The 23,771-nt window shown below is 36.9% G+C and overlaps 7 protein-coding genes, 1 long non-coding RNA gene and 3 other non-coding genes across 12 annotated transcripts; 5 read left to right on the top strand and 6 right to left on the bottom strand.

Moving 5' to 3' along the window:
- Window positions 1-6: 6 nt before the first annotated feature.
- LOC147946841 (uncharacterized) lies at window positions 7-1,276 on the bottom strand. The gene is made up of 3 exons (XR_015592135.1): window positions 1,140-1,276; window positions 669-1,053; window positions 7-468 (listed from the first exon to the last, which is right to left on the bottom strand). It is a non-coding gene; the product is annotated as an uncharacterized LOC147946841 (long non-coding RNA).
- LOC104778938 (uncharacterized) lies at window positions 903-2,786 on the top strand. Its single transcript, XM_087503467.1, has 4 exons — window positions 903-1,038; window positions 1,166-1,831; window positions 2,128-2,170; window positions 2,255-2,786. The coding sequence occupies exons 1-4, from the start codon at window positions 975-977 to the stop codon at window positions 2,484-2,486; spliced, it is 1,005 nt and encodes a 334-aa protein (XP_087359593.1). The 5' UTR covers window positions 903-974; the 3' UTR covers window positions 2,487-2,786.
- Window positions 2,787-3,094: 308 nt separating this feature from the next.
- LOC104776972 (cold-regulated 413 inner membrane protein 2, chloroplastic) lies at window positions 3,095-4,905 on the bottom strand. Its single transcript, XM_010501151.3, has 6 exons — window positions 4,427-4,905; window positions 4,199-4,339; window positions 3,884-3,979; window positions 3,658-3,722; window positions 3,468-3,537; window positions 3,095-3,385 (listed from the first exon to the last, which is right to left on the bottom strand). Exons 1-6 carry the CDS (start codon window positions 4,567-4,569, stop codon window positions 3,220-3,222), a joined length of 681 nt encoding a protein of 226 aa, XP_010499453.1. The 5' UTR covers window positions 4,570-4,905; the 3' UTR covers window positions 3,095-3,219.
- Window positions 4,906-4,912: 7 nt separating this feature from the next.
- On the bottom strand, window positions 4,913-6,502 carry LOC104776973 (cold-regulated 413 inner membrane protein 1, chloroplastic). The gene is made up of 6 exons (XM_010501152.3): window positions 6,131-6,502; window positions 5,890-6,033; window positions 5,637-5,732; window positions 5,426-5,490; window positions 5,274-5,343; window positions 4,913-5,185 (listed from the first exon to the last, which is right to left on the bottom strand). Exons 1-6 carry the CDS (start codon window positions 6,280-6,282, stop codon window positions 5,020-5,022), a joined length of 693 nt encoding a protein of 230 aa, XP_010499454.1. The 5' UTR covers window positions 6,283-6,502; the 3' UTR covers window positions 4,913-5,019.
- A 280-nt stretch (window positions 6,503-6,782) lies between these two features.
- On the bottom strand, window positions 6,783-11,775 carry LOC109124475 (protein MEI2-like 5). 2 transcript variants are annotated; one of them, XM_010501153.3, is made up of 12 exons: window positions 11,441-11,775; window positions 10,520-10,668; window positions 9,988-10,427; window positions 9,723-9,881; window positions 9,509-9,625; window positions 9,234-9,385; window positions 9,059-9,147; window positions 8,076-8,973; window positions 7,910-7,994; window positions 7,762-7,830; window positions 7,486-7,668; window positions 6,783-7,355 (listed from the first exon to the last, which is right to left on the bottom strand). In XM_010501153.3, the coding sequence occupies exons 2-12, from the start codon at window positions 10,644-10,646 to the stop codon at window positions 7,281-7,283; spliced, it is 2,394 nt and encodes a 797-aa protein (XP_010499455.2). In that variant the 5' UTR covers window positions 10,647-10,668; window positions 11,441-11,775; the 3' UTR covers window positions 6,783-7,280. The 2 variants fall into 2 exon arrangements, with proteins under 2 accessions (XP_010499455.2, XP_010499456.2); XM_010501154.2 differs by having other exon boundaries at window positions 10,520-10,671; window positions 11,441-11,773.
- Window positions 11,776-15,825: 4,050 nt separating this feature from the next.
- Window positions 15,826-15,917, top strand: LOC147946842 (small nucleolar RNA U31b). The gene has a single exon (XR_015595734.1). It is a non-coding gene; the product is annotated as a small nucleolar RNA U31b (small nucleolar RNA).
- A 55-nt stretch (window positions 15,918-15,972) lies between these two features.
- On the top strand, window positions 15,973-16,058 carry LOC147946843 (small nucleolar RNA snoR4a). The gene has a single exon (XR_015595738.1). It is a non-coding gene; the product is annotated as a small nucleolar RNA snoR4a (small nucleolar RNA).
- Window positions 16,059-16,246: 188 nt separating this feature from the next.
- Window positions 16,247-16,335, top strand: LOC147946844 (small nucleolar RNA Z196/R39/R59 family). Its single transcript, XR_015595722.1, has one exon. It is a non-coding gene; the product is annotated as a small nucleolar RNA Z196/R39/R59 family (small nucleolar RNA).
- Window positions 16,336-17,176: 841 nt separating this feature from the next.
- Window positions 17,177-18,949, top strand: LOC104776978 (F-box protein At2g16450). Its single transcript, XM_010501157.3, has one exon. The coding sequence runs from the start codon at window positions 17,325-17,327 to the stop codon at window positions 18,687-18,689; it is 1,365 nt and encodes a 454-aa protein (XP_010499459.1). The 5' UTR covers window positions 17,177-17,324; the 3' UTR covers window positions 18,690-18,949.
- Window positions 18,950-19,490: 541 nt separating this feature from the next.
- Window positions 19,491-20,223, bottom strand: LOC147946845 (auxin-responsive protein SAUR63). Its single transcript, XM_087503500.1, has one exon. It carries the CDS (start codon window positions 20,099-20,101, stop codon window positions 19,673-19,675), a length of 429 nt encoding a protein of 142 aa, XP_087359626.1. The 5' UTR covers window positions 20,102-20,223; the 3' UTR covers window positions 19,491-19,672.
- Window positions 20,224-22,253: 2,030 nt separating this feature from the next.
- Window positions 22,254-23,586, bottom strand: LOC147946846 (uncharacterized). The gene is made up of 3 exons (XM_087503505.1): window positions 23,246-23,586; window positions 22,882-23,123; window positions 22,254-22,770 (listed from the first exon to the last, which is right to left on the bottom strand). The coding sequence occupies exons 1-2, from the start codon at window positions 23,516-23,518 to the stop codon at window positions 22,887-22,889; spliced, it is 510 nt and encodes a 169-aa protein (XP_087359631.1). The 5' UTR covers window positions 23,519-23,586; the 3' UTR covers window positions 22,254-22,770; window positions 22,882-22,886.
- Window positions 23,587-23,771: the final 185 nt, after the last annotated feature.

Consider the following 23,771-nt stretch of genomic DNA (forward strand, 5'->3'; position numbering starts at 1 on the left):
AAGGAGTTTTAGTGACGATTGATTTGGATTTATATCGCTTCATATGAAAGATTACTAGTTTTGGATTACAACTTTGGACAAAGTTAAGCACATGAACTTTCTAAATATACAAATAACCAGAAAGATTGTATTACAGAAAAGGTTAGAAACAAATGAAAGAAAAAGAAACACTTATTTAGAAGGGAAGAAACAAATAAAGAGAGAGAGAGAGAGAATCGCAACTGGGTTTAATAAGCAGAGTCCTTATGTTTTTCATAGGAAACACTTTACCTTTTCATTGTTTTCAGTTACCTACAAGTCTTTGGACTTTGGTGTTGTTCGATTTAGTACGACATGCAACAGTTAAAAAAGGACCTCTCCTAGCTTAGCTTTATGACAAAACAATCTTCAAATGCTCCAAATATTAGCGTTGATTTTAAAAAGTATCTGGTGAGAGAGCTATGATCTCCATATGTCATAATCTTGCTACTGATACAATCAATAAGACAGAAATTAAGTAAAAATATGTAACTAGTTCGAGTTATTTTTGTAAAATCTCTTTTTCACCACATTCCCATCTCAGATCTTAGTTACTATCAGTCGGAGATGATGAGATTTGAAGTTTCCCACCAAGAAAGAAGGAGCTTCTTATATATTTTTTCATGTACTATAAGTTTATCTGTAAATACCTTTTCCTCTTTATGGTGTTTTCTCTTTGCTTGCCGATTCTTCTAGCTTCCTAGTTTCTCCTATCTCAAGTTTTCTTATATTCTCTCCTACATGTCTTCGCATCCCTTCTCTCTCCCATCCCAAGAAATCTTTGATTCTATGATTCTCTCTTTTCTCTTCATCTTTATAATAACATATATCTATCACCTGAGAGGGAACTTCTTCGCAACCATTCTTTCTTTCCTCTACCATATCCAAAGAACTACCTGAAGACTATCTCTCTTTTCTATCATAAGCTTTTCAACTACACCGAAAACGGAAACAAAATGACTCACCGTATAGCTTCTCGATGTTTCTCCATCATGCTTATATTTCTTCTAATCACTTCACGTAATCTCTCTGTATCTAATACAATAGAATATTGAATAAGATTTGTTTGCTTTCCTGCGAGTCTGAAATTTTTTTGTTATGAAAGGATGCAACGAACTTACCTGATTATTGTGTTGATTGATTTCAGCTTTAGATGTCATAGCTCAGGGTCAGGGAGGACAAGGTGATATACCAGTTGTTAATCCTACAGCTCCCGGTGGTAGTACCACCACACCAACCATAACCCAACCATCACCGCCTACCTCAACATTCCCAAGTCCAACTACACCAACAACTACACCAACTGGAGGTTATCCACCACTTGATGGTACCACACCAACCGGTGGTTACCCGCCACTTGATGGCACCTCACCTCCAGGTGGTGGTGGTGATGTTGGTGGTGGTTACGGTGGTGGTAATGCACCTGGTGGAGGTGGTGACACCGGTGCAGGCGGAGGAGGTGGCGGCGGTTATGGTGGTGGTGCACCTGGTGGCGGAGGAGGAGGTGACACCGGTGCAGGAGGTGGTGGTGCAACTGGTGGTGGCGGTGGTGGTGACACTGGTGCAGGGGGAAGTGGCCAGTGGTGTATAGCGAAAGCAAATGCTTCGCCAACATCATTACAGGTGGCTTTGGATTACGCATGTGGGTATGGAGGAGCTGATTGTGGCCAGATCCAACAAGGTGCAGCCTGTTACGAGCCTAACACTATTCGTGATCATGCTTCCTTTGCTTTCAATAGTTATTACCAGAAGCATCCTGGTTCAGACAGCTGCAATTTTGGAGGGGCAGCCCAACTTACCAGCACAGATCCAAGTAAGACATATTAGAATTTTTATGCACAAGTCTACAAAGATATTAATCATAAGAGCCAGGAAACTAGAATTAAGTTACCTGCACAGCATCCATGTTTCCTTTGTCTTTGTTACCTCCATGAGGTGTATGAGCTACTTGAGACCTCCACAACTGATAGATTGTTTTGAGTATCTAGAATCAGTTCATGAACCTAAGAATACTATCCCACCATATGATTCTAATGTGTAAATTTTCGCCTATTATACTAAAGATAAATATGAGACTTGGTATTCATCTCTGCTGTTATACTGCTCCAGGTAAAGGAAGCTGTCACTTCTCATCATCATCAGGAACAGTCAGGTATGTTTCTCCTTCAACTAAACTAGCGCCTTACCCTGCCAAAAAGTGAAAAAATAACAGTAATTTTTTTTTTACCAAATGCAGCACAAGCCCACCAAGTCAAATGAGTCCACCAGATTTTAATTCCCCACCATCATCTACATACCCACCCCCTATAACAACTCCAACTACAGGCACAACTGCTCCTGGACCACCATTCGGCGTGGCAGAGCCAACAGGGCTTCCAAGTTCAGCAACACATGTGTCACATAGCCTTCTCTCAATATTTACAGCAGTTGGGATACTAATGCCACTGCTCAGGGAAAATTATCTTTAAACGGTTTCAGGGTTTAATCATTCTCTGCGAATTATGAGGCGCGTTATCCATACCTACCATCACGATATATGGAGTTTGAGAAAGCAGCCGTGATCAGCAAGAAGATTTGAATCCAAGACCTTACTCTCACCATTTGTTGTACTGCTATAGTTCATCACTGAAAGTATATTTATTTAGTAGGAGATATTACAAAATCAAAGGGCTTAGGATATATACATTCTTGTAGACACATTAAGCATAATGTAACTCTCCTCAGTTTTAGAAAATAAAATACTTAGGGAACGGTTAAAAAATACAAAAGCAATGTCAGACATGATTAATTATACAAAGATATAACAGAAAATAATATGAAAGCTACTTCAAGTAGCTACTTACCTGCAGCATTCCAAAACAGGTAGGCACAGCGACAATGACAGACTAGCTCCATGATACCTGCAGCATTTCCAAACAGTTTCTAAAAGGATGACAATATCCTTTATATGCACTTTCCGACTCATGATCTTATAAGTAGAAGTTTTGATCCAGTTCCTTGTGAAATCATACGCGACTAAAATATCAATCTGTTAGCAGCAAATAGTGCCACATACAAGCTTCTCATAACGAGCGGATAAATGCAAGCACGTTTGAATTGAGTACTGAAATGGAGCAAATAAAACAGGACATTATCTCTTGTGTCTTCATACACATTGTTACAGTGATTTCTACAGATGATTCCTTTTGTCAAGGAGCATAGTTATATCAAGAAAAGGATCGATACAATTGTGACACCAATTATTGCTACAGTGGCAAGAACTGAATTCTGATCAAATGCTTTCTGCAAGCTGCCTGCTCGTGAGAAATGCTGGAAAGCCAGGAAACAAGAGATCGCTAAAGAAAGGATAGCCCCTTCTTGTTTCCCTCTGCATGTATATGAATTCAATTAGTTCGACTAAAGAAAAGAATTCCTTGATCTCAAAGACATTACATTCGTAAGACTCTAACCTCATGCTCATAACTTGATATGGCGCCACAATCACCAAGAGTAATGCTATAAATGGCAGCTCAAGTTCACCTATAAACAAGGCATTTTTAAGAATTACAAACAAAGGCAGGTAAATGGCAGTTGAACAGAAAAATCCAGTACTGGAATTCGATAGCCTACAACCTAACCTACTTGAAGACAAATACAAACCTGGGAAAGAGAAGAACAGTCGAGTAAGAAGCGCCAGGAATGCTGCCCAGATGCCATATTCACCCCTGCAAATCAGATGCCGGAGTTTTAAGTTTAATGACTTCAAGATGGCTATAAGAACATGCAAAGTTCTCTCATCCAGCATAACAAAAAAAAAAAAACAAAGGAACAAAATCCACAAGAATAGGTAAATGATCATAAAGCCAGCCATGAAGAAAAAGCTTACTTCATCCAGGAGACAATGCCCAATGGTGCTTGTAGAGCGAATAGTGGAACAACAAAGGACTTATGAATACCAGTACCCCTTGTAAGCATCAATGCACTACAAAAATAAAACACCATTCAGTATAATAACATTGAACTGACACAATCATCTATCCCAATTTCACTTCCACACATGATTCCAAGACAGTGAAAACAAGTATAACACAAGCAGGAATTCATGAAAATGCTACAACATCCGAAATGGAGCTAAACTTCTAAGGAATTTCACAGATCAGCATTTTTCAACAGTTCGATGAGAGTGAGAGATCAATCATACACGCAAGAAATTGTGGAGATCCATTGTAGATTATGAACAGACAACATCGGAGTAGCATAACAAACCACACTCGATCCTCTCTTCCGCCGCTTCTCAACCTTGGCCGACACTGAAGCCGTTCGCTGACGATCAGACGATAACCTGCTAACCAGAACGAATCAAACAAAAAACAAAATTCCAAGTGTTTGAGTATTTGAAATCGCGTGTTGTTAGAGTATCTATATATACCTTAGCGGACTGAAGGAAACATCACTCGCACTGTGGCTTAGACCGGAGAGATTCGAAATGCGAGGCCGGAATTTGAGAGAGAGACAGGGGTTGTGGTGGTGGAGAAAGACGATCCGGGACGATGAGAGACAGAGACTCGCCATTGTATTTGTTTAGTAACACGGTGGTGGAAAGATGACGGAGTGATCATTCCGTTAAATATTAATCATTTTAATACATGATCGTCACGTGGACGGTGTAGATTTCGCGGCAAATACTTCAAAGAATCTGAAATCTCCACCGTTGTTTGGTATCAAATCCAATGTACGATTCCCACGTCAGCTTTAAAATATCCCAATTCAATTCAACAGAACATGGCAAAATATTTTTTAATATCCCATGTTGTTCAATAATTTAGGATATGGATTGCTCTTTTAAAATCATTTTTAGTTTATTTTGATATTACGTTTCTTTGACAAAAAAAAAAAAAAAAAAAAAAAAATTGTAAAGACCAAATACAAGCATCATCACATTAATGTATCAGCATTTAGAGCACATTGGTACAGAGATTTTTTTACAGATGAGAGTCTTTTTGTGGAGGATCAAATTAAAGTTTATAACAAGAAAAGAAGAGATACAACTGTGACACCAATAATGGCTACAGTGGCAAGAACTGAACTCTTCTCATATGCTTTCTCCAAGCTGCCTGCTTTTGAGAAATGTTGGAAAGCCAGAAAACAAGAGATTGCTAATGATATGATTGCTCCTTCTTGCCTCCCTCTGGCAAGTAATAATCAATCTCAGATTAAATATAACCTTGATGATGATCACAACAAAACATTACATTCTTTAAGATATATTCTTTAACCTTATGCTCATAACTTGATGAGGCGCAACAATCACCAAGAGTAATGCAATGAATGGCAGCTCAAGTTCACCTATAAAACAAAGGCATTTTATAAGACTTACTATAATTTCATAGCATGTAATCCAACCTACTTAAAGACGACTAACACTAACTTGGAAAAGTAAAGAACAGTCGAACAATAAGCGCGATGAATGCTGCCCAAACGCCATATTCTCCCCTACAATTTAGATGCATAAGCTTAATTAGTAAGCTTCAAGATGGCTGAGAGAGCACGCCAAGTTCTCTCATGTACGTATAGAATAATAACAACAAAACAAAAAGAGAAACTGCATAACAAAAAGCAACAAGCATTAAAAGGCTTACTTAATCCAGGCGACAATGCTCGATGGTGCGTGTAGAGCGAATAGTGGAACAACAACGGACTTTTGGATACCAGTACCCCTTGCAAGAATCAACGCACTATATATATAAAAGAAATTAACACCATGATTAGAATAATCTTTGTTATAGTGCTGACATTAATCATATACGAAACAGAGGAAACTACACAATCATCCATCATGGTGTTAAGAAAAATCACAGTAAATGAGAGAGAGAGAGAGAGGTCATCTCATACATGCAAGAAATAGCTGAGATCCATTGTAGATTATATACAGAAACGGGAGAAGCATAGCACACCAAGCTCGATCCTCTCTTTTGCCGTTTCTCAACCCTTGTCGATACCGTAGCGGTTCTGGTTCGATGACGATCAGCCAATAACCTAACACAAAAACGACTCGTAACAATTAATCAAAAGCTATACCGTTTGAGAGTTTTGAAACCGTATCTTTCTTCTAGTGAGATCTCTATATATATACCTTAACGGATTGAAGGAAACAGAACCCGTAGTAGCGTGACCTATACCGGCGGAGAGACCTGATGAACGAGGCCGGAGTACTTTTAAAGAGAGAAAAGGTTTCTGGTGGTGGAGAGAAACTACTCGGGACGATGAGAGACAGAGACTCGCCATGTGTATTGTTTAGTAGCACGATGGTGTGGTGTGTGGAAGGATGACGGAGTGATCGTTCTGTTAAATATGATGGTTACGTGGGACGTGTGGATTTCGTGGCAAAATGCTTTTAAAAGTGGAGCCTAGTGTACACGTGATTGGAAAACGAGAGTCCTTCACTATCAAACAAAGAATCTTTGAATCTCCACCGTTGGAATCAACTCAGATGCAAATCCACCGCACCTAGGATGATTCCATGTCAGCTTTAACATATCTAGTTCATGGCACCATGACAAAAATTCATGTCGATCAAAGATAATCTTAATTATTTTGTCTTTTAAAGTTTACAATTAATTAATACAAAAATACTGTCATACTCAATTGATTATTTACTTTGGCTTTGAAACTTCTCTTTTCTACCAAAAATATTCGAGTGATAAGCCAGTTTTTGATGCCGACATAAGTCCTTCAGTTTCAGCCTTTCAATCATGTTCTTTGATTTCAGCCTTTCATGTACGTTCTTTTATTTTTTTTGCTATATCCTTGTTTTTTTGTTTATATCCTTGTTATCTTTTTGTTATCATGTTGATTAGACTTGACTTATTTTATCAATAAAAATACACAAGACTGAAAGAAGAAAAAAAAAAACAAGAAAAATACAAAAGATTTGAGAGCACTCTTTTTTTTTCTTACTGTACAAATTGCCAAAGCTTATAATAGAAGTAACAAGAGTTACAACATAATACCCACATAAAACCGAGTATTCATGGTTTTTTCCTTTTTACATATACTCCATGGAACCAAAAAAAAACATGAAGAAAGAAAAGAAAACAGAGTAAATACTCTCCCACAGCTGCAGGCAGCATTTTCAAACCTGCAAATCGAAAACACACTCTGCAGGGTGCTGCATCAGCATCAGTTAACTCTGCCTTTTCACCAATATGTACGGTTAAAATTAGTACTTAGGAAAAAAAAAACAGCCATATCACAACACTCAAAAGTCTTCTTAAACTCTTGTGTCAGCTTCTCTCTCTGCCATCATCATCGAGCTGAGAGTCAAGGAGATCCACATTCTTAATTTCCTCATCAACAACCTATAAAAGACAAAAACAAAAACACCATAACAAGTCTAAAGATCATATCTAACCACAATGCAGGCAGTATTAACTTCCTTAAGGATCATCTGGATTGTAGTTGTTTCAGATCAAAGAGTAATGTTTTTACCTGTTCAACAGTGTCTGGATTGTTAGGGGTGTCGAAGATAATAGGACGACAACGCATATCTTCATTCATCAAGCTTGAGTTCTGAAAATGGGCTATAAGGGCAGATTTTCCTTGTATCCGAGCATATGCTAGTGAAGCTACTTTCTCACTGTTAAACTTCTCCCACTTCTTCCCGTTAAAAGCCTGCAAAAATGGATGTTTCTGTTAATTCGTTATCCAAGTGATCTAAACTAAATTTAACAATATCTTAAATGAAAATTGGAGAGAGAAGGATACCTCATAAAATGGAATGATGAGTTCTGGAGAGAGCATATTGATGAATGCATAGCCAACATTGCATTTGTTCTGCAAACCAAACAGTTATTAACAGCGCGTTGGATCAGTTAGTGAATTCATAACTTTGAATTACTAATGAATCTTTTACCTTAAAATCAATGGGCAAATAGAGAAAGTTGTAAGTTCCTTGGTTCTTTTCATCAATCGCAGCTAACAACATCTTTGAGGTGTATCTGTTGATAACATCATGAAAGAAACTCAATCAGGAATCTGGCTGTACCGTATAAGTAACAATAAAGCTAAGAAAATCTTACTTATTTGGAATGTTTTTAATCATCAAGGTGGTCCGAGAATCCTCTCCTTTAAGAATTTTGTCCAAATCAAGTTGAAACTGTTTCCTACTTTCAACCTGGATCGAATTGTTCTCGACTCTACGAGGCCTTCCATTTTCATACAAACCGTCAAAGCCAGAGGTGACCCGTCCTGGGTTTAGACCGCTGCTTAAGAACATGGGGGTGAATCTTGGTGAAGACATCATTCTGTAACTTGAAAACCCGTTTTCAACCATGCTTCCAGGGTTAATGATCCCATTATTTGTCATTTTTGACGGGAAACTTCCACCGTTGATACCCATTCCGCTCATTCCTTGAAGACCAACACTGTTCATGAACAAAGTGTCCTTTGAAGACTCTGGAACGAATCCAAAATGCTTTTCTAGAGGAACACCAGATGGTGCAGAGCCAACATGAAAGTGATGATGACTACGACTTTGATTCTGATGCTGATGCGGAAACGGAACAGATCGGTCTACCCGAGCTGAGAAGAGTGGATTCCCAGTGGATGATGTTGACCAAACCGAGGAACTTGAAGGTTCAGAGCGTGTATTAGGACTTCCCCAGAGAAACTCTGAACCTGACAACGTCTCAATTCCACCTCCATTTGAGAGCAAAGGACCAGAAGGAGAGAGATTTCCGGTGTACTTGTTATCCAGCTTTGGCTCTTGGAACAAAGGTGATGACTGTTGGAAGACGTTGCTACCAATTTGAGCCCTGCCAATGGGTGCAAGCTTCGAGCTTGGTCCTTGTGAATTTAGAGCAGACGCCAAACCAGACAAGTGGCTGTTCCTTGTAGGACTTAACCCGAAAACGGGTGACCTACTAAGTACACTTTGAAGTGGACTACCCTCCACAGGACTATTCAGCAGCCAGTTACCTGCCACCAAATCAAACAGTTTTAGCCTTTGAGGATGTCAAAATTACAATTTTGTTTAAAGAGAAGCATATAAAAATATACTCACTTGGAGGAGAGTTTGCGATGGGTGAACCAATCATAGGTAGGTAATGCAAATCATCGTTTTCAAGTTCTTGGTTAAGTTGCAACATCAGGCTAGTAGAGCAAATAATTAATGATCAGACGTAAGAAATATAATGGCATTAATTATTGTATGTAGCAGACCCAAGAAAGATACAAACCTTCGACGAGCTCCTCCAGGGCGACTAGGTTCAACCTTTATACGTTTTCCTGCAACCTCACATCTGTTTAATGCCTTCAATGCTGCTTCAGCACCTCGAACATCATAAAACTCGACGAATTTGTGATGCCTCTTATGTGGTGTTTCCCTTATCTGGTTTTCAGGAGGAAAAAACAGTATTTAAAATGGATGTTCTTCTTCTTTCAAACCAGCTCCACAGTATCAAACACACTATTTTTGTCATAAAAAAATAAACAGAAAGATATCTAAACACACCTCTTTGATCTCGCCATGTGCACCAAAAATACCATGCAAGTCATCATTAGTAATTGAAGGATCTAGGTTAAAAACCACTAATGTCCCCTGATTCATATCTTTCTCAGATGGATTATCCTACAGATACATAGTAACAGGTACAATAGAAGCAACTTAGAGCTGCAACAAGAATCGTTGACAAAGTTAAAAAAGCAGTAAAAAACCACTAGCAAACCTTGGGAATTGAGAAGTGAATATCCAGTTTTCTCCGTCTTAATGGCTTATTCTGTAAAGACCGCATAGCCATCCGAGCAGAACGAATGTCATAATAAGATATCATGACAAATCCCCTATGCTTACAAGTAGTATAGAGCGTTCTAATGTCACCGTATTGCTGCCACATCACCAAAAAAAAACACAAAACATAACCCATCAGTGTCTGTAGAGTAAGTTTGTTAAAACAAATCCAACAGTGTAAGGTCAATATAAGTTGAAGATACCTCAAAGAGAGTTCTGAGTTCAGAGTCCTCTACATTACTGTTAATATTCCGGACAAACAATGTTCTCGAGGGGTGTTCACCGTAAGGATGCTCACCAGCAACTGTGCCAGCACCATTTTGAATATTGAATGGCGGAATTGCGTTTCCACCAAGACTTGAAAGGGACAATCTTGGAGGACCAGTCATGCTCAAGTTGTCCCTAAAATCAGTGTCAAGTTCCATTCCTCCTCCGCTACCAAAAAGATCGAAATCATCAGCATCTGGTATCTCGCCCAGTTCAAGTTCATCCATCATCCCTGTCAATAGATCTTCTTCATCAGGAAGTAGGTTTCCAATGGAATGAGATTCAACGTCATCAACACTTTCGTGAAACTTGTTTGCACGAGAAACAGCCGTATCATCTATCCTTGAGAAACTATCTCTGTTATCACTCATTTGCACTGGAAAAAAAAACGCAAACTTTGTAAGCTAAAGAGAGGAAGATATGTATATGTCCCATATGTGAAAAGATCTAAGGGAATTTGGTTAGTACGTTTTCCATGGGGAAGAACAGGTAAAGAACTGGAGAACAAAGTAGCATCGCTGGAAGGATGATGGTGACGACCAAACCCAGGGAGGATCCCCCAAGCTCCAGCCTCAGCTTCGTGTGGTATATCCATTTCAGCAACTTCTTTCTTTGATCTGCTTTGCAAATTAAAAAAAAACAAAAAAAACAAACCCATCAGCTCACATTTATAATATCATATTCAAACTGGAACCAAATACATAAAAAACTTGACACAGATCAGACATATATACTTAGTTAATCAACAAGCTACAAGAGTGAACAACACATAAGAAAAAACTCAAGTCATGTGTAGAAAAATTAACATGCAAGCAAGAAAGATTGATCCAAAGGAAGAAATCAAAAACTTTGAGCAATACAAGATGATGCACACAAACCAAACTCTAAAAAAGCTCCGATCAAAAAGTAAACTATATTTTTTTTTTGTTCTTGTTCGCTGCTGAAGTAAAGTTGAGTAATTTGACTAAACACAACAGTCAATTAATGGAGCTTGAAAACTCAATACAAATAACTAAAAGTCGCAAATTTAAAGAAAATCAGAATCAAAAGATCAAAGAAAAACAGAACTGCTGCTTGGTTAAAAAAAAAAACACACGAAACTAAACCAAATTAGCTTGTTCTATGCTCCGATCATCAAAAAGCTAAAACCTTTTTTTAAAGTCACAGTAATGATCGTAATCGCCGACATAAACAAAAAGAGCAGAAGAAACCCATTTAAGAAGAAGGGGTTTAGACTTATATAATAGACAAAAACCCAGAAAAAAAAAAAGAAGCAATCAATTGGCGAAGAAAAACATCAAAAACCCAGAAATCAAAAATGGGAAAAAGTGAAGAGGTAAGAGAGAGAGAGAGAGAGAGAGAGAGAGAGAGAGAGAGAGTTAATAATACCTGAAAAATGTGCAGTTACCAAACACCGACGACGACGATGATCACCGATACAAACGAAGCACGAACAAGAGAAAAGAGAAGAATCTCTCTACCAACCAAACAAAAATTAAAAAAAAAAAAACCCCCCCACTAAGCACAGAAACAACAAAAATAAAATTAGAGAGAAGAAGGAAGAAAATTTGGACTTGTCTCTTTAATTTTTGTTTTTCTGGGGGTTTAATAGAGAAGAGAGAGAGAGAGAAGAAACAATAATAATGTGAGAGGAAGAAAATAAAATAAATAAAAAAAAAATTTGAGAGAGAGAAAGAAGGATTGAGAATGATTGATGTGTCTGAAGAAGTTTTTTTTTTCTTAACTGTATTTAAATACATTTTTTAAGTCCGATTTTTTTTTTTTGCATTTTAACTCTTTTTTATTTTTCAATTCAATACAACTTTTTATTTATTTATTTTAAAATACACTTTTTTATTTTATTTTTTGCAAGTAAGTATGATCTTGACACTTCCGTGTTTATCTCTGTTATATAATCTTTACAGTAACTTTATCCATAAATACGTATCATGCTTTTTATTTAATCCTTACACATTTACTACTATCTACTAATGTAAATGGGATAATTGATGGATATCCCAACTAAATATTTTAGATTCGTTTGGCATGTACAATATATGTATGTATCATTACGGAATTTTAATCCATGTTCGCATTTCCATATTTGTTATTTTTTCAGGTTTACATGAATTTTTTTCGACAAGAGATTATCCATATATTATAAGATTAGATAAACTTTTGTTTTGAGCAAACAAAAAGTTAATGTATATCTTAATCTTTAACAATTTTAAATTTTGAAAATATATAATTGATTGGCTTAATAAAGTTTCAAATCATACCCATAAATTCTTCGTAGCTTCTTCCATTATTATTAGTTTTTTTTATCGCAGTTGGATAGAAACGGAGCCAATATGTTTGCTTAATTTGACTAAGTGTATATTATCCAAAGGTAATATACGAATGATGAGGCACATAGTCAACGACTCACAATCTCTCTATTAAAGGTTATATAGTTTAGTGTAACATCTTACATATAAATACATTTTATACATACGATAAAACAACTATAGTACTAGTTGATAGAATCACTCGCCATACCCAACCATCAAGTAGACTTATATTTGACCAAGAATGCTACATCTTTATGATACGTTACCAGTTGGTTAGACGGAGTTTATTTCAAACATACTATATAGTTTTATCATTTTCCCATATATATCTCAGATCAATGATTGAAATGTATTCATCTTTTATTCTTTAGTATCGAGCGTAACAGACACAAGACAAATTATACGCGGGGAGGTCGGAAAAGTCGAATAAGATTTTTTTTTTAAGTGCCTTGGATAAATATAGATAATGTTTTCTATTTATATAGCCCCATAACAATTGAGATGTCAAGTCATCGTCCACAGAATGAAGAAAATAATGCAGCCCCCAATTATCATCCATATATACACTTCCGGACCTATAATTCGTAACGAAGATACGTGCTGATTACAACTACTTTGTAAGATGAATTGCTTAATGATATTCATGGATTCGAAGCGTTGTTTAATGAATTTAAAACATGTTAAGAGGAATATAAAACATTGATATATCCATTTTAGAAGTATATTAATAGAGGATTAGTGAAATTCAATGAATATGACCGAGTCAGCATGATGGCTATAGTTAATTACAGAAATTAAACAATAGTAATTTGCTAAGAAGTTTAGATAACACTGCATCATATAACTGGTCCCCTTGAATTATTTTATTTATTCTTTATTGCTAGTTTTATTTCTTCACGTTAGACCTATAATATATATAGTAGTAATATAGTACAGAATCCAAAAAGAAAAATTAATAAGGGGTTAACATCATAGGCTCACTTGGATTAATATCATAGACTTAGTTTTTTAAAAATTAATCTGATCCACAAATTTCTAGTCTTATTGCTTTACGGCTTGGGTGATGTTTAGAAAAAGAGGATATTGCGAAGACACGTCACTACGTCAGGATAATCTTGAAGCATATGCCATAATGCTAATACCATGAATCTTTTTATAAGATAAACCAGTAACTTTTGAATAACCCAAATTAGTGTCTAAAATATAATCCAGCATAGGAGAAATAATATAGAAATGAATATTCTGCTTATACGTTAAGTGGTAAGATTTGTTACTATTGTAGAAAGGAAAAAATATTGTAAACTGCAGTGACTGATTCAATCCTGTTATAAATTATATCGAGCTCAGTTCATAATATTATGAAAGTCCAAATTTGACATGGTCATTGGTATTGCTCTTTTTATGTGGTTGAAACAAAAAAAAAAAAAAATTGAAAAAAATATACAAGTAAATTTTAGGTGTGACGTAAATAGAAGGCATATAAAACTTGGAATATATGTACTTTTTCTCCGGATATATAATTACATTTTTGGAATTTAGATATTATTTTGATTTCTTGAAAAGATTATTAGGACATTGACTTAAAAAATCCCATAGCCATAGGTGACAGTTGCGTACGGACGTCACTTGTAGATTGTGTACTAAAAATAGTTGGGTTCGATTCGCATTTTACCAAAGTTAAATTGTACATTTTTTTTCTTGTGTTTCCTTGGTTAAAAGAGTTAGTTCAACCAAATCTATTGAAATATGTTGTACTACTACAAAATTAGCTCAATTGTCAATAAAATTAACAAATTCTATTAGTAAAATAGAGAACTACAATATTTTGGTTTGATGTCTTTGATGAGCCCAAACAAAACAAAAGAGAGAGAGAGGGGTTTGGTAAAAAATAGAGTCGCTGTCTGAAGGACGTCCGAGTGTAAAGTTAAAAGACCTTCGTTTGCTTTGCGTCATAGATTACAAATTCCTTCTTATTATCCCATCATGTTTCCCTTTTTCTTAGGGTTCGAAATGATTACGCAAACTAATCTATACTACAACACAATCATTCATACATATGTACTTATTGATTACATTATATCGTAGGTTAGTTTCACGTTTCAGTATTGTTGTTGTTGGACCCTCAAAACAAAAACAAAAGAGGGCAAAGTAGAAGCAATAAATCAAAATCCATATCACTCTTTTGTTCTTTTCCAAACTTATTATATTACAGATATCTAGAGAATCAATTGTGTGTACACATGAACAATTCAAACAAATATGTATTAGAAAAGCTTCCTAGTAAGAACAACACACAATGCCACAAGCAACATCCTGTGATACACAGCTAATTAACTGTAACTAGGGGATCAGTAAAAGAGACGAGCAAACTCTCTGTCAGATCCAAAAGCCATAGACTGATCCTGAAGATCACATTCTCCTCCCTGGTCACATATTGGGCAATCCAAAGGATGGATCATTAACAGAAACTCCATCACTCCTTCCCTCGCCTCCTTTGCTATAGGTGTGTCAGTCTTAATCTTCATCCCTGTTAAAAAGACTCTGACAAATCTAGTATTATAACCACAATTACGTGTAAGTTGTAACCATTGAATCGTCAAAGAGCATACAACTAAAAACATTAAGTCCCATGTTCTCCTAATAATCAATGATCACACCAATCCCTTAGCATTTGGAATCCAAATTCCATAAAAATGAAAACTTTATTGAACTAACCGGGAAGTGCAGGCATGGCACACGACGCCACAGGTTTAGGAGACTTCTCAACCTCAACAAGACACATCCGACAGTTTCCAGAAATAGACAACCGCGAATGATAACAAAACCTCGGGATATCAACTCCGGCTACCTCACACGCCTGAAGAGGAAGAATCGACGTCGGCTCAAGCTGCTGAGATACAGCAGTGGTGGTTTCCGGAGATTGAAGCTATGGTTTTGAGAAGATGGTGCGGAGAAAGAAACTAGTGTTGTTATGGGGATGAAGAATACGAGAAACTGGTCGAAATGTTCTGGAAGCTAAGTAGCTTAACCCCATTTCGTAAACGATCGATCACTTCGAATCTTTAACGTGTTGTTGTTTCTCTCTGGGGAGTGTGTTTGGAACAGAGTGAGGGAGACGAACGAATTATGGGCCTTATATTGGGCCTATTGAATCGTAAAAGGAAGTTGAACATGGGCCGAGGATACCCATATTTTCAAGCGGTGCTTGAAGAGAGAAACCCTAAAAACCTAAGTAGACTTTCTGCTTCTATATAAAGCGAAAACCCTAAACTCTTGTTTCTTCAACCAAAAAATCATCGGCGGCCTTAGAAAGTTTTGTTTTTTTTTCTTCCTATCTAGATGATGTGGTTGTTAGCGAATTAGGTGTTGTTTGTGTGTATATGTTGCTTAGTCTGCTCAGATTAGTTTTATATTCGTGTGTGTGTTTTTATGCAATCTTTGAGGGAAAGTGATGATATGAAATTGTCGCCCCAGTCTTAATCTGCATCCATTACGATGGAATGCAACGTGGTGATTGACTATTTTTGGTCTGATTCTCTCAAAGACACTCTTTTATGATATTTTTTTTTATTAATAATCTTTTATGTAATGGGATATGATGAGATGGCATTAATGTTTTGTGACACCCAGTCTGATCTGCTTCGGCAGAGTGAATGATTTGCCATATTCTCTGATCCAAATTCATTGCTTTTGTGTTTTCAATTTTGGTGAATTCGATCCAAAGTTTTGATATTTATGAAGAGAGGAATGAGGGTATAATATCCGTACGTCTGCAAATCAGAAATACAGTGTTGATAATATGACATGCACTACCATCTGACCTCTTCTTCTTTCTTGTGTTTTCGTTTTGAGTTCTTTGATTATATGCAATCAATGATGAAATCATGTCCAAATTGAATGATTATTCAATGATTATTAAAATCACTAGATCACCATCTTTCGACTGAGATTGCTGTTTTTTCTATATCATATCCGTGAATTGTTTTGTCTTTTGTGTTTTGTGTTGTTTGTGTGATGGTTTGCCTATGGTATCTGATGTCCAAAGTTGATAAAAATTGTGTTTGGACATTTCGTTTTTCTTAGGCAGAAAGTGAAATCAGGCTTTGCGACACTGTTAGCTTCTTTTTTTTACCATAAGCTACTTGTTACTTTAATACCTGTTTACATCTAATTTTTATCAATCTTCGGTTTTGTTTTGGTTTTCTAATTCAATCTTATGTTATTCGTTATCATATTTTGTTCTACTGTTTACTTAATAATGCAGGGGTTCTTTGCTTGTTTCTCTGCGTTTGGAAGTGGCCTCTGTGGATGAAGAACTTGTTCAATCTCTTCAAGCACATATTTTTTTTTCTGTATTTTTAAAGATGATAAGTTTTCAATAGTAAAGTATCAGTCTGAATGTTTAATTGTAAATATCAGTCTCGATATTTTTTCATATAAAGCAAATATTCACAAGATCTTCGGCTATATATTAATGAAGAGCTTCATAGAGATTGTTGCGTACGTAAGCAAGTCCTCTAACAATAGACCACCATAAGTTATAAAAACAAGAGACCAGGTTCAAAGTGTATCTCAACAAAGAAACCAGTTCTAGGCAAATAAATATATGCTCAATTGGAAAAATGTATCAATCCGGACTGGTAATGTCATTTGGAATCTGCTTTGAAGAGATGGGTCAAGTCTATTGGTTTAATTGTAGCGTACATGGTTTACGGTTTAGTGAAACCGAACCGACCTAATTTACTTGTAATCCGGTTCGGTATATAAACGAAGCTCGTGAGTAAAGAAAGGGTGCGTCTTGGAGAGACTTCAGCGGCTGTAACCCTAAGAAATTGCTGAGAGAGACGTTGTGATTGTAACTCACACCACCGAGTTCTATTGTTGCACTGTTCCTCTTCTCCTGCGCAATTTCAATTTCTGGGTTTTTTTTTAGCAAAGCGAAGATGATGAAATCGTCACCTCCCATGTCGATTGAGCTCATCCTGGAGATAATCTCGAGATTGCCCGGAGATGCAGTCGCGAGGTTTCGTTGCGTGTCGAAGCAATGGGCATCAATGCTCGCTACTCCCTACTTCAAAGAGCTGTTTCTGACCAACTCCTCGTCTAAGCCGCGGCTCTTATTCGCCATCGCAGACGACGGAAACCACAAAGGCCGTGGCGAGTGGTGCTTCTTCTCCTCGCCTCAGCTTGAGGATCCTTATGAGAAATCATCGTCGTCGACCCTTGTATCAGCCGCCGAGTTTCACGTGAAGAAGTTCTCTCCAGAGGAGATAGAGATCGATCACTACAGTAACATCAAGTACTTTTCATGTGGCTACAACTCTGGCTTGATCTATTTCCATGGCTCTCGGTACCAAGGTAAACCTGTCATCTGTAACCCCAACACTGGACGGTACGCGGTCTTGCCTTATATGTATACTTACAGAAAAGCTTTTAGCTTTTTTGGATTTGATCCGATTGACAAGCAGTACAAGGTTTTGTACATGGCATATGCTTCTGGTCCTGGTCATCATTATATTCTTACGTTTGGAGCTGCTGCAGATATGAGTTGGAGAAAGATTAAATGTCCCTTGCGACATGAGATTAGGAGTGATGGGGTTTGTATCAACGGTGTTGTCTACTACTTAGGTGACACCAGGGATCCTTGGGATAACATAAATGGTGCTACATTGTCTGATTATGTGATTGTTTGCTTCCATGTGAGGTCTGAAAAGTTCAGCTTCATTCACGTTGAAAGGTTTTGTCGATTGATCAACTTTAAGGGCAAGTTAGCTATGATTTACTGGGAGGATGATTTCGACATTTATGAGGCTGCTACTTCTGATCTGGATGTAGACCAGTATTTGGATGATGATCTCGTCGCTGATGCCAATTATGAGTTGCATGTGTGGGTTCTGGAGGATGTAGCGAAACAGGATTGGTCCAAACACACCTACACTTGGAGTACCGATAAGGTTTTCTTCCGTCGTCACGTTTACATCGCTGGAGCGACCGCTTCGGGTGAGATAGTGTTTTCCATGCGCAAGTATACGTCTAAGAAACCGTTTTATGTTTTCTACTTCAATCCCGAGAGGAACATTCTCCAACGTGTTGAAGTCCAAGGCTTTGGTGAAGGGTTTAAGAATCCTTGTAGCGTTCGCACCTTTGTGAACCATGTTGAGGATCTTCATGTTAACGATTTTGAACTACTCAAGCCATTCCATGCTCCATTTGAGGATCCAGAATTGTTAGATTCGGATTCAGATTCAGACAGAGAAGGAAGGGACAAGGGGAAGAAGACAGGGATGATTCATTGGAGTTTGGTGTGAAAGCAATGAGCATCATGTCATTTTGTGCTCTTATCTGGGCGTTTATGCTCTTTTTAGACTACATGTTGGATCATGGGTTCCTGGCCAACTTGATTAGCTTCTTTGTGTTCATCATCTTTTTCTTGGGAAAAGACTATTTAGATTGGAAATCAAAAGGGACTTTGTGTTGTAGGATGCAACTTGCAAGTTATGTTTGATGAAGAATCCAATAGGCTTGTTGCCATTATATATACTAAGAGAACCTATTGAGTTTTGATAAATTAGCGCAAACAGATTAACCAGGAAGAACACATGCTGCAGTCTTTGTTGTTTGTGTTCATAAGGGGTCCCAAAAGTTGGTAACCAATCCTATCTATTAACCAACTTGTGGATTAAAACTAGTGTTGAAATGACATGACCATGTGGATGTGAGTATGAATTTTACACAGAAGTGTTTAGATACAAAGACGTGCTGAGTGAATGAAAGATTCAGAGCTTGTACGTCCGTTGATGTGTTCTCAGAAGAGTTAGAACCCTATACTTGCAGAAACTTCAATGGGTTGTTAATAGCTCTCTCTGTAAATGAGTGAAAACGTTTCATCAAGTTGATAATCTTTGTAGAATAATTGGAGCTTTCTTTAGTGGATAGAGATCACTTTTGTTTCTACTAAATCTTAAGTAATGTTGCCTATTCTCTTCTCATTTTATCAGTTCAAATCTTAAGAACGTCTCTTGTTCTTGTTCAGTCTTTGTTTGCCTTAACAGAGATGCATATGAACATTCGATGAATCATAGTTAAATGAACTTTTAGCAGATAGATTATTTTCTGTTAAAATGGCTTGAAGATTTCAGAGATTTATAAGAAACTGTCGGAACAAGTGATTTTTGAAGTTAGATCAAGTCGCCACTTAAGTGGAAGTTGATTTTGAAATGATCAAAACAATAGCTTGTATTGCTGAAATGATCTATCTAATCTATGCTCAAGCATATAAAATTACTAAACTCTAAAATACAAGCAATTGTTGACTAGTAATACTTTGTTGTTCTTGTGGTTGTATAGAGCATCTAGCACTAGAGATTGACATTAACAGAGCCTTTTCTGTATCTCCATTCATTCGTCTTTGGATCAGTTTGATGAGATACTCTAGAAAAGCCGAATCAAATGGCAATGTGATTGGTCCTTCCGTCGGGAGACCAAACTCTTCTTCAGATATTTTCAAGAGCTCTTGGACAACCGGGTTGCTCAGGTAACTTATTGGAAATGCAAACCGGATTTTATCTGCCGTGTAAACCACGAAACATCCCTTTTCTGCAGTAGTTGAGTTGTTACTAGAAGCCCTTGACCTCTGAAATGAGATTCTTTTTCTGCTTAAGGCTGCTCTTTGTTGCCATTTCTTGGCCATCTTCAAGAGCTTTTTAGCGTTTATCATCATTTTCAGGGAAAAGAGTTAGATCCAAAGTGATATGGATAAAGAAAGAGAAAAGGTTTGTATGTTTTGTTTGTAGAGTTCTCTGAATGAAAGTTATGATGATTGATGAAGTATACCAGAGGCTTCTTTCATCATTATATAGAAGGAGAAGAGTATTAGGATTAGATAGGCTTTGTGACAAGCTCTTGAGCAACCTAAACCGACACAACACATGCTTATGTTTCTAATCTATGTGATCATAAGGGTCCCCAAGTTGGTAATCAATTATGTCTCCAACTCAACTTGTGGAGTGTGGACTAAACAACTTATTGTGAGAAGACATGATCATGTGGGTATGAATCTTATAGGTTACACATACACAAGAGAAGCCAGAAATGCCAATTCATCCTTCTGTACAGCTTTGTTTCGTAGCATAAGGGTCTCTAGTTGGTTAGTGGCCCATCAGCTAAATCAAATGTGAGTCACAAAAAAGTAGATCAAGAATTATTCAGGGGACAACAAATCTTTTGGTGAAATCAAGGACACCAAATGTGGTTAGAATTAATGATCCAATAGAAAGATACAAAGAAAGACATGTGCTAGCAAAGATGAAGAGCATGCAGGTCCTTTGATTAAACGGCCAAGGAAAAAGACAGTGAATCAACTATTCCTGCCAAATTTTCACATTTCCTTTGAGATAGATTAAGCTTAGATCATAGAAACATCTTTTGTTGGTACTACCAGTACTTATCCAGTCTTCTATAACTTCTAAGAGATTCATAAGGACAATTGATGAAATGACATGAATGCAAGTTGTAGCCACTGCACCATTTGTTTTGACAAGAGTTTCAGAGCATAACAGTTTGAGTGAACTATCACAACAAGTCAACAAGAGGTGTGTGAAATGAAATCTCATTTTTAGCTGTTTAAAATGAAGATTAATTTTGATGCGATAGTCTAAAAGAGAAACATAAGTAATTGTTTGTATTTCTGAAATAATCTGTCTAATCTAATACAGTAGAATATTTACAGACACAAGAAATTGCTACACTCTAATTCTCTAAAATACAAGCAATTGTTGACTATTCTGTTCTTGTTGTTGGAAAGAACATCCTGCACTAGAGATTGACATTAACAAAGCCTTTTCTGTGTCTCCGTCTATTCGCCGTTGGATCAAATTGATGAGATATTCCAAGAAAACTGAATCGAATGGCTTACTAGTAGAAGAATCTGATCTCTGAAATGGGATTCTTTCTCTGTCGAGAGCTGTTCTATGTTGCCATCTTGATTAGCATATTTGTATTCATTCGTTAATCCCTATTTTGTGGGTAAATAGATCTGAAAGCAAAAGCGATTTGTAAGTTGTATTTTAGAACTCTTTAAATGCAAGTTATGGTTGATGAAGAATCCAATAGGCTTGTGTTAGAGACTTAGAGTTATGCAAAAATAATATAAAGAGAGTAATAAATTGTGTATGTTTTGTATTCCAGTGTAATCTAACTGCAAAGCATATTTACAAATTGCTTTTTGTAATGGTATCAAATACTCTAAAATACAAACAATTGCTGACTCCGTTCTTGTAGTTGCAAAGAGCGTTGTGAAGAGCATCTGGCACTAGAGATTGAAATTAACAGAGCCTTTTCATTGTCTCCGTCGATTCTTGCTTGTATCAATTTGATGAGATTCTTGCTTGTCTCCGTCGATTCTTGCTTAATCTTTTGAACTATATTAGTAGTGTTTATTATTCTTGTGGTTGCAGAGAACCATTGTAAAGCTCATCTAGCACTAGATATTGGCATTGTAAGAGCCTTTTATATATGTCTTCATTCAATATTCTCAATCAATTTAATGAGATAGCAAAACCAAATTTAGAGGCAAGGTGATTGGTCCACCAACTCTTCCTTACAGTTACAGGTGTTTAAGAGCTCTTGAGAAAACAGAGTTGCTCAGGTAACTTCTCGGAAAAGCAAAGCGTTCTTTATCTCTATAGCAATTAAGCTAAGAGCAGTAGTATATGATCTTTGGAATGCAATTGGAGAATCTGAATAGTTACTGTAATATCAATGTGTCAAACAGATTGTTATTGGAGTATCTGGAGTTGCTCCTGTTTGTATCAGAAGCTTGATTTAATTTTATAGTAACTTCCATCTAAAACAAAACAGAGCACACAAACCTGTACGAGAATCTTTTCTATCGATGAATTGAAAAGAAGAATGCAAGACATTTTTGCAAATAATAGACTTCACATGTTCAAAATTACGCCTTATATATAGATTGCAGCTTAGAACAATCACACAAATTAAACAAAACACTGTACTCCGACACAATTATACTCTTCATACTTCTTCTTCTTTAGGTATGTTTGTCTCTCTGTCTTAAATAATCACCAGATTCACATACTTGTTAAGCTTTGACAGTTGCTTTCACGGCTCTGATTAATGCCCTCAGCGGATCCACCATTCTTTGTTATGAGAGAAACTTGCAGGGAGGGAGGGAGTGCTCAAAGCTTTTGCCTTCTGTTGGTCTCTGCTGCTTCTTTCTCCTTGAATCTTCTTCTTCATCACTCCATGACGTTTTGTTATTTTCAAAGACAGAGTTGGTTTCACCATTGTAGTCGCTTCTGGACCACAAACTGAACATGTTCAAGCAGTCAAGTTCTTCTCGCATGAATGTGTAGCCAAGCTGTCCCAGTTCTTTATAATAGTTCAGATGATGGTCAAAGATACACAGAAACAACATAATATTAGAACCAAATTAACTTGGTGCACAAGAAATATCAAAAAATTGAAATTTTGTTTACTTACTTGATTTAGAGAGCAGCTATCCTCTGCCTTGCAATGTGTTCTCTTCGATGATCGATGTGCTTCTTCTCATGAATTTTATGTTGTGCCTTTGCGATCAAGTTTTTCAAATCAGTACTCCCATCAGGCTTTGTAATTGATTTCTCCGGAGTAACCACCGGTTTAGTAATTTGTGTGTTCGTCTCTTGCTTTGAGTCGGACTCTGTTTTGTTAAGACTCGGTGTCAACTTCCTAATAGATTTGGCCTGAATAAGATTTCAGAAAAAGTAAAAAACGTAAGCAAATTAATTAACAAAAGCAAAATCAATCTAATTAACAAAAACAAAACAATTGTCGAAACTAGGGTTTGACTAGACGAGTGAGATACCTTAGTAGATGGGTCCACTTCGACGGTCTTCTTTTGTCTCTTCACCGATGGAGTTCCTTCGTCGGAACGTTGCTGGCGTTTCCTCGGAGCGGCCACAACGTCGCACTTTTCCTTGCCATATCTCCGGGCTCGACTCAGAATTCGTGGGTCATCTGGCTTAGGGTTTATAGGTAGCGACGAGAAATCGAGTAAATTGAATCTGACACCTTTGCTTTTAAATCTCTCTTCTTTTGGAAATAAATTGAAAGCACTCGAGGGCGTTGCAATCTCCATAGCTCGCTAACGCACAGAGTAAAGGGAAAAAATAAACGAAAGCGCAAATTTGTTGAGTCTTTGGGACCAAGTTACCTCTATAACCAGGTTTTATAGTCTTCTCACTCCTACCTCTAATCCTTTTAATTTGGGCCCAAGCTGTCCAATTGTATTTGCGCCTTGTTTTTTTTTTTTTTAATTTTCCAAATTAAAGTAACATTAGTTTTATGTTTTATTTTGTTTTATTGGTGCTCATTAATTTGGATTTATTTTG

Source organism: Camelina sativa, chromosome 3, assembly GCF_030686135.1.
Source record: "Camelina sativa cultivar CO46 ecotype springtype chromosome 3, ASM3068613v1".
Taxonomy (NCBI): Eukaryota; Viridiplantae; Streptophyta; class Magnoliopsida; order Brassicales; family Brassicaceae; genus Camelina; species Camelina sativa.

What these genes read in the sequence shown, in the direction of transcription:
- LOC104776973 (XM_010501152.3), bottom strand. Translation starts at nt 6,282, where the DNA reads ATGGCGAGTCTCTGTCTCTCATCGTCCCGAGTAGTTTCTCTCCACCAC. An exon ending in ACTGTTCTTTACTTTTCCAA is followed by an intron (nt 5,344 to 5,425) that starts GTTAGTGTTAGT and finishes TTTGTTTTATAG; the next exon opens with GTGAACTTGAGCTGCCATTC. An exon ending in CATCAAGTTATGAGCATAAG is followed by an intron (nt 5,186 to 5,273) that starts GTTAAAGAATAT and finishes ATTACTTGCCAG; the next exon opens with AGGGAGGCAAGAAGGAGCAA.
- LOC147946846 (XM_087503505.1), bottom strand. Translation starts at nt 23,518, where the DNA reads ATGGAGATTGCAACGCCCTCGAGTGCTTTCAATTTATTTCCAAAAGAA. An exon ending in AAGTGGACCCATCTACTAAG is followed by an intron (nt 23,124 to 23,245) that starts GTATCTCACTCG and finishes AATCTTATTCAG; the next exon opens with GCCAAATCTATTAGGAAGTT.
- LOC104776978 (XM_010501157.3), top strand. Translation starts at nt 17,325, where the DNA reads ATGATGAAATCGTCACCTCCCATGTCGATTGAGCTCATCCTGGAGATA.
- LOC147946845 (XM_087503500.1), bottom strand. Translation starts at nt 20,101, where the DNA reads ATGATGATAAACGCTAAAAAGCTCTTGAAGATGGCCAAGAAATGGCAA.
- LOC104776972 (XM_010501151.3), bottom strand. Translation starts at nt 4,569, where the DNA reads ATGGCGAGTCTCTGTCTCTCATCGTCCCGGATCGTCTTTCTCCACCAC. An exon ending in GTTTCCTTCAGTCCGCTAAG is followed by an intron (nt 4,340 to 4,426) that starts GTATATATAGAT and finishes TCTGGTTAGCAG; the next exon opens with GTTATCGTCTGATCGTCAGC. An exon ending in ATCTCCACAATTTCTTGCGT is followed by an intron (nt 3,980 to 4,198) that starts GTATGATTGATC and finishes TTATTTTTGTAG; the next exon opens with TGCATTGATGCTTACAAGGG.
- LOC109124475 (XM_010501153.3), bottom strand. Translation starts at nt 10,646, where the DNA reads ATGGATATACCACACGAAGCTGAGGCTGGAGCTTGGGGGATCCTCCCT. An exon ending in ATTAAAAACATTCCAAATAA is followed by an intron (nt 7,995 to 8,075) that starts GTAAGATTTTCT and finishes TGTTATCAACAG; the next exon opens with ATACACCTCAAAGATGTTGT. An exon ending in ATCCAGACACTGTTGAACAG is followed by an intron (nt 7,356 to 7,485) that starts GTAAAAACATTA and finishes TGTCTTTTATAG; the next exon opens with GTTGTTGATGAGGAAATTAA.
- LOC104778938 (XM_087503467.1), top strand. Translation starts at nt 975, where the DNA reads ATGACTCACCGTATAGCTTCTCGATGTTTCTCCATCATGCTTATATTT. An exon ending in ATTTCTTCTAATCACTTCAC is followed by an intron (nt 1,039 to 1,165) that starts GTAATCTCTCTG and finishes GATTGATTTCAG; the next exon opens with CTTTAGATGTCATAGCTCAG. An exon ending in TCATCATCAGGAACAGTCAG is followed by an intron (nt 2,171 to 2,254) that starts GTATGTTTCTCC and finishes TACCAAATGCAG; the next exon opens with CACAAGCCCACCAAGTCAAA.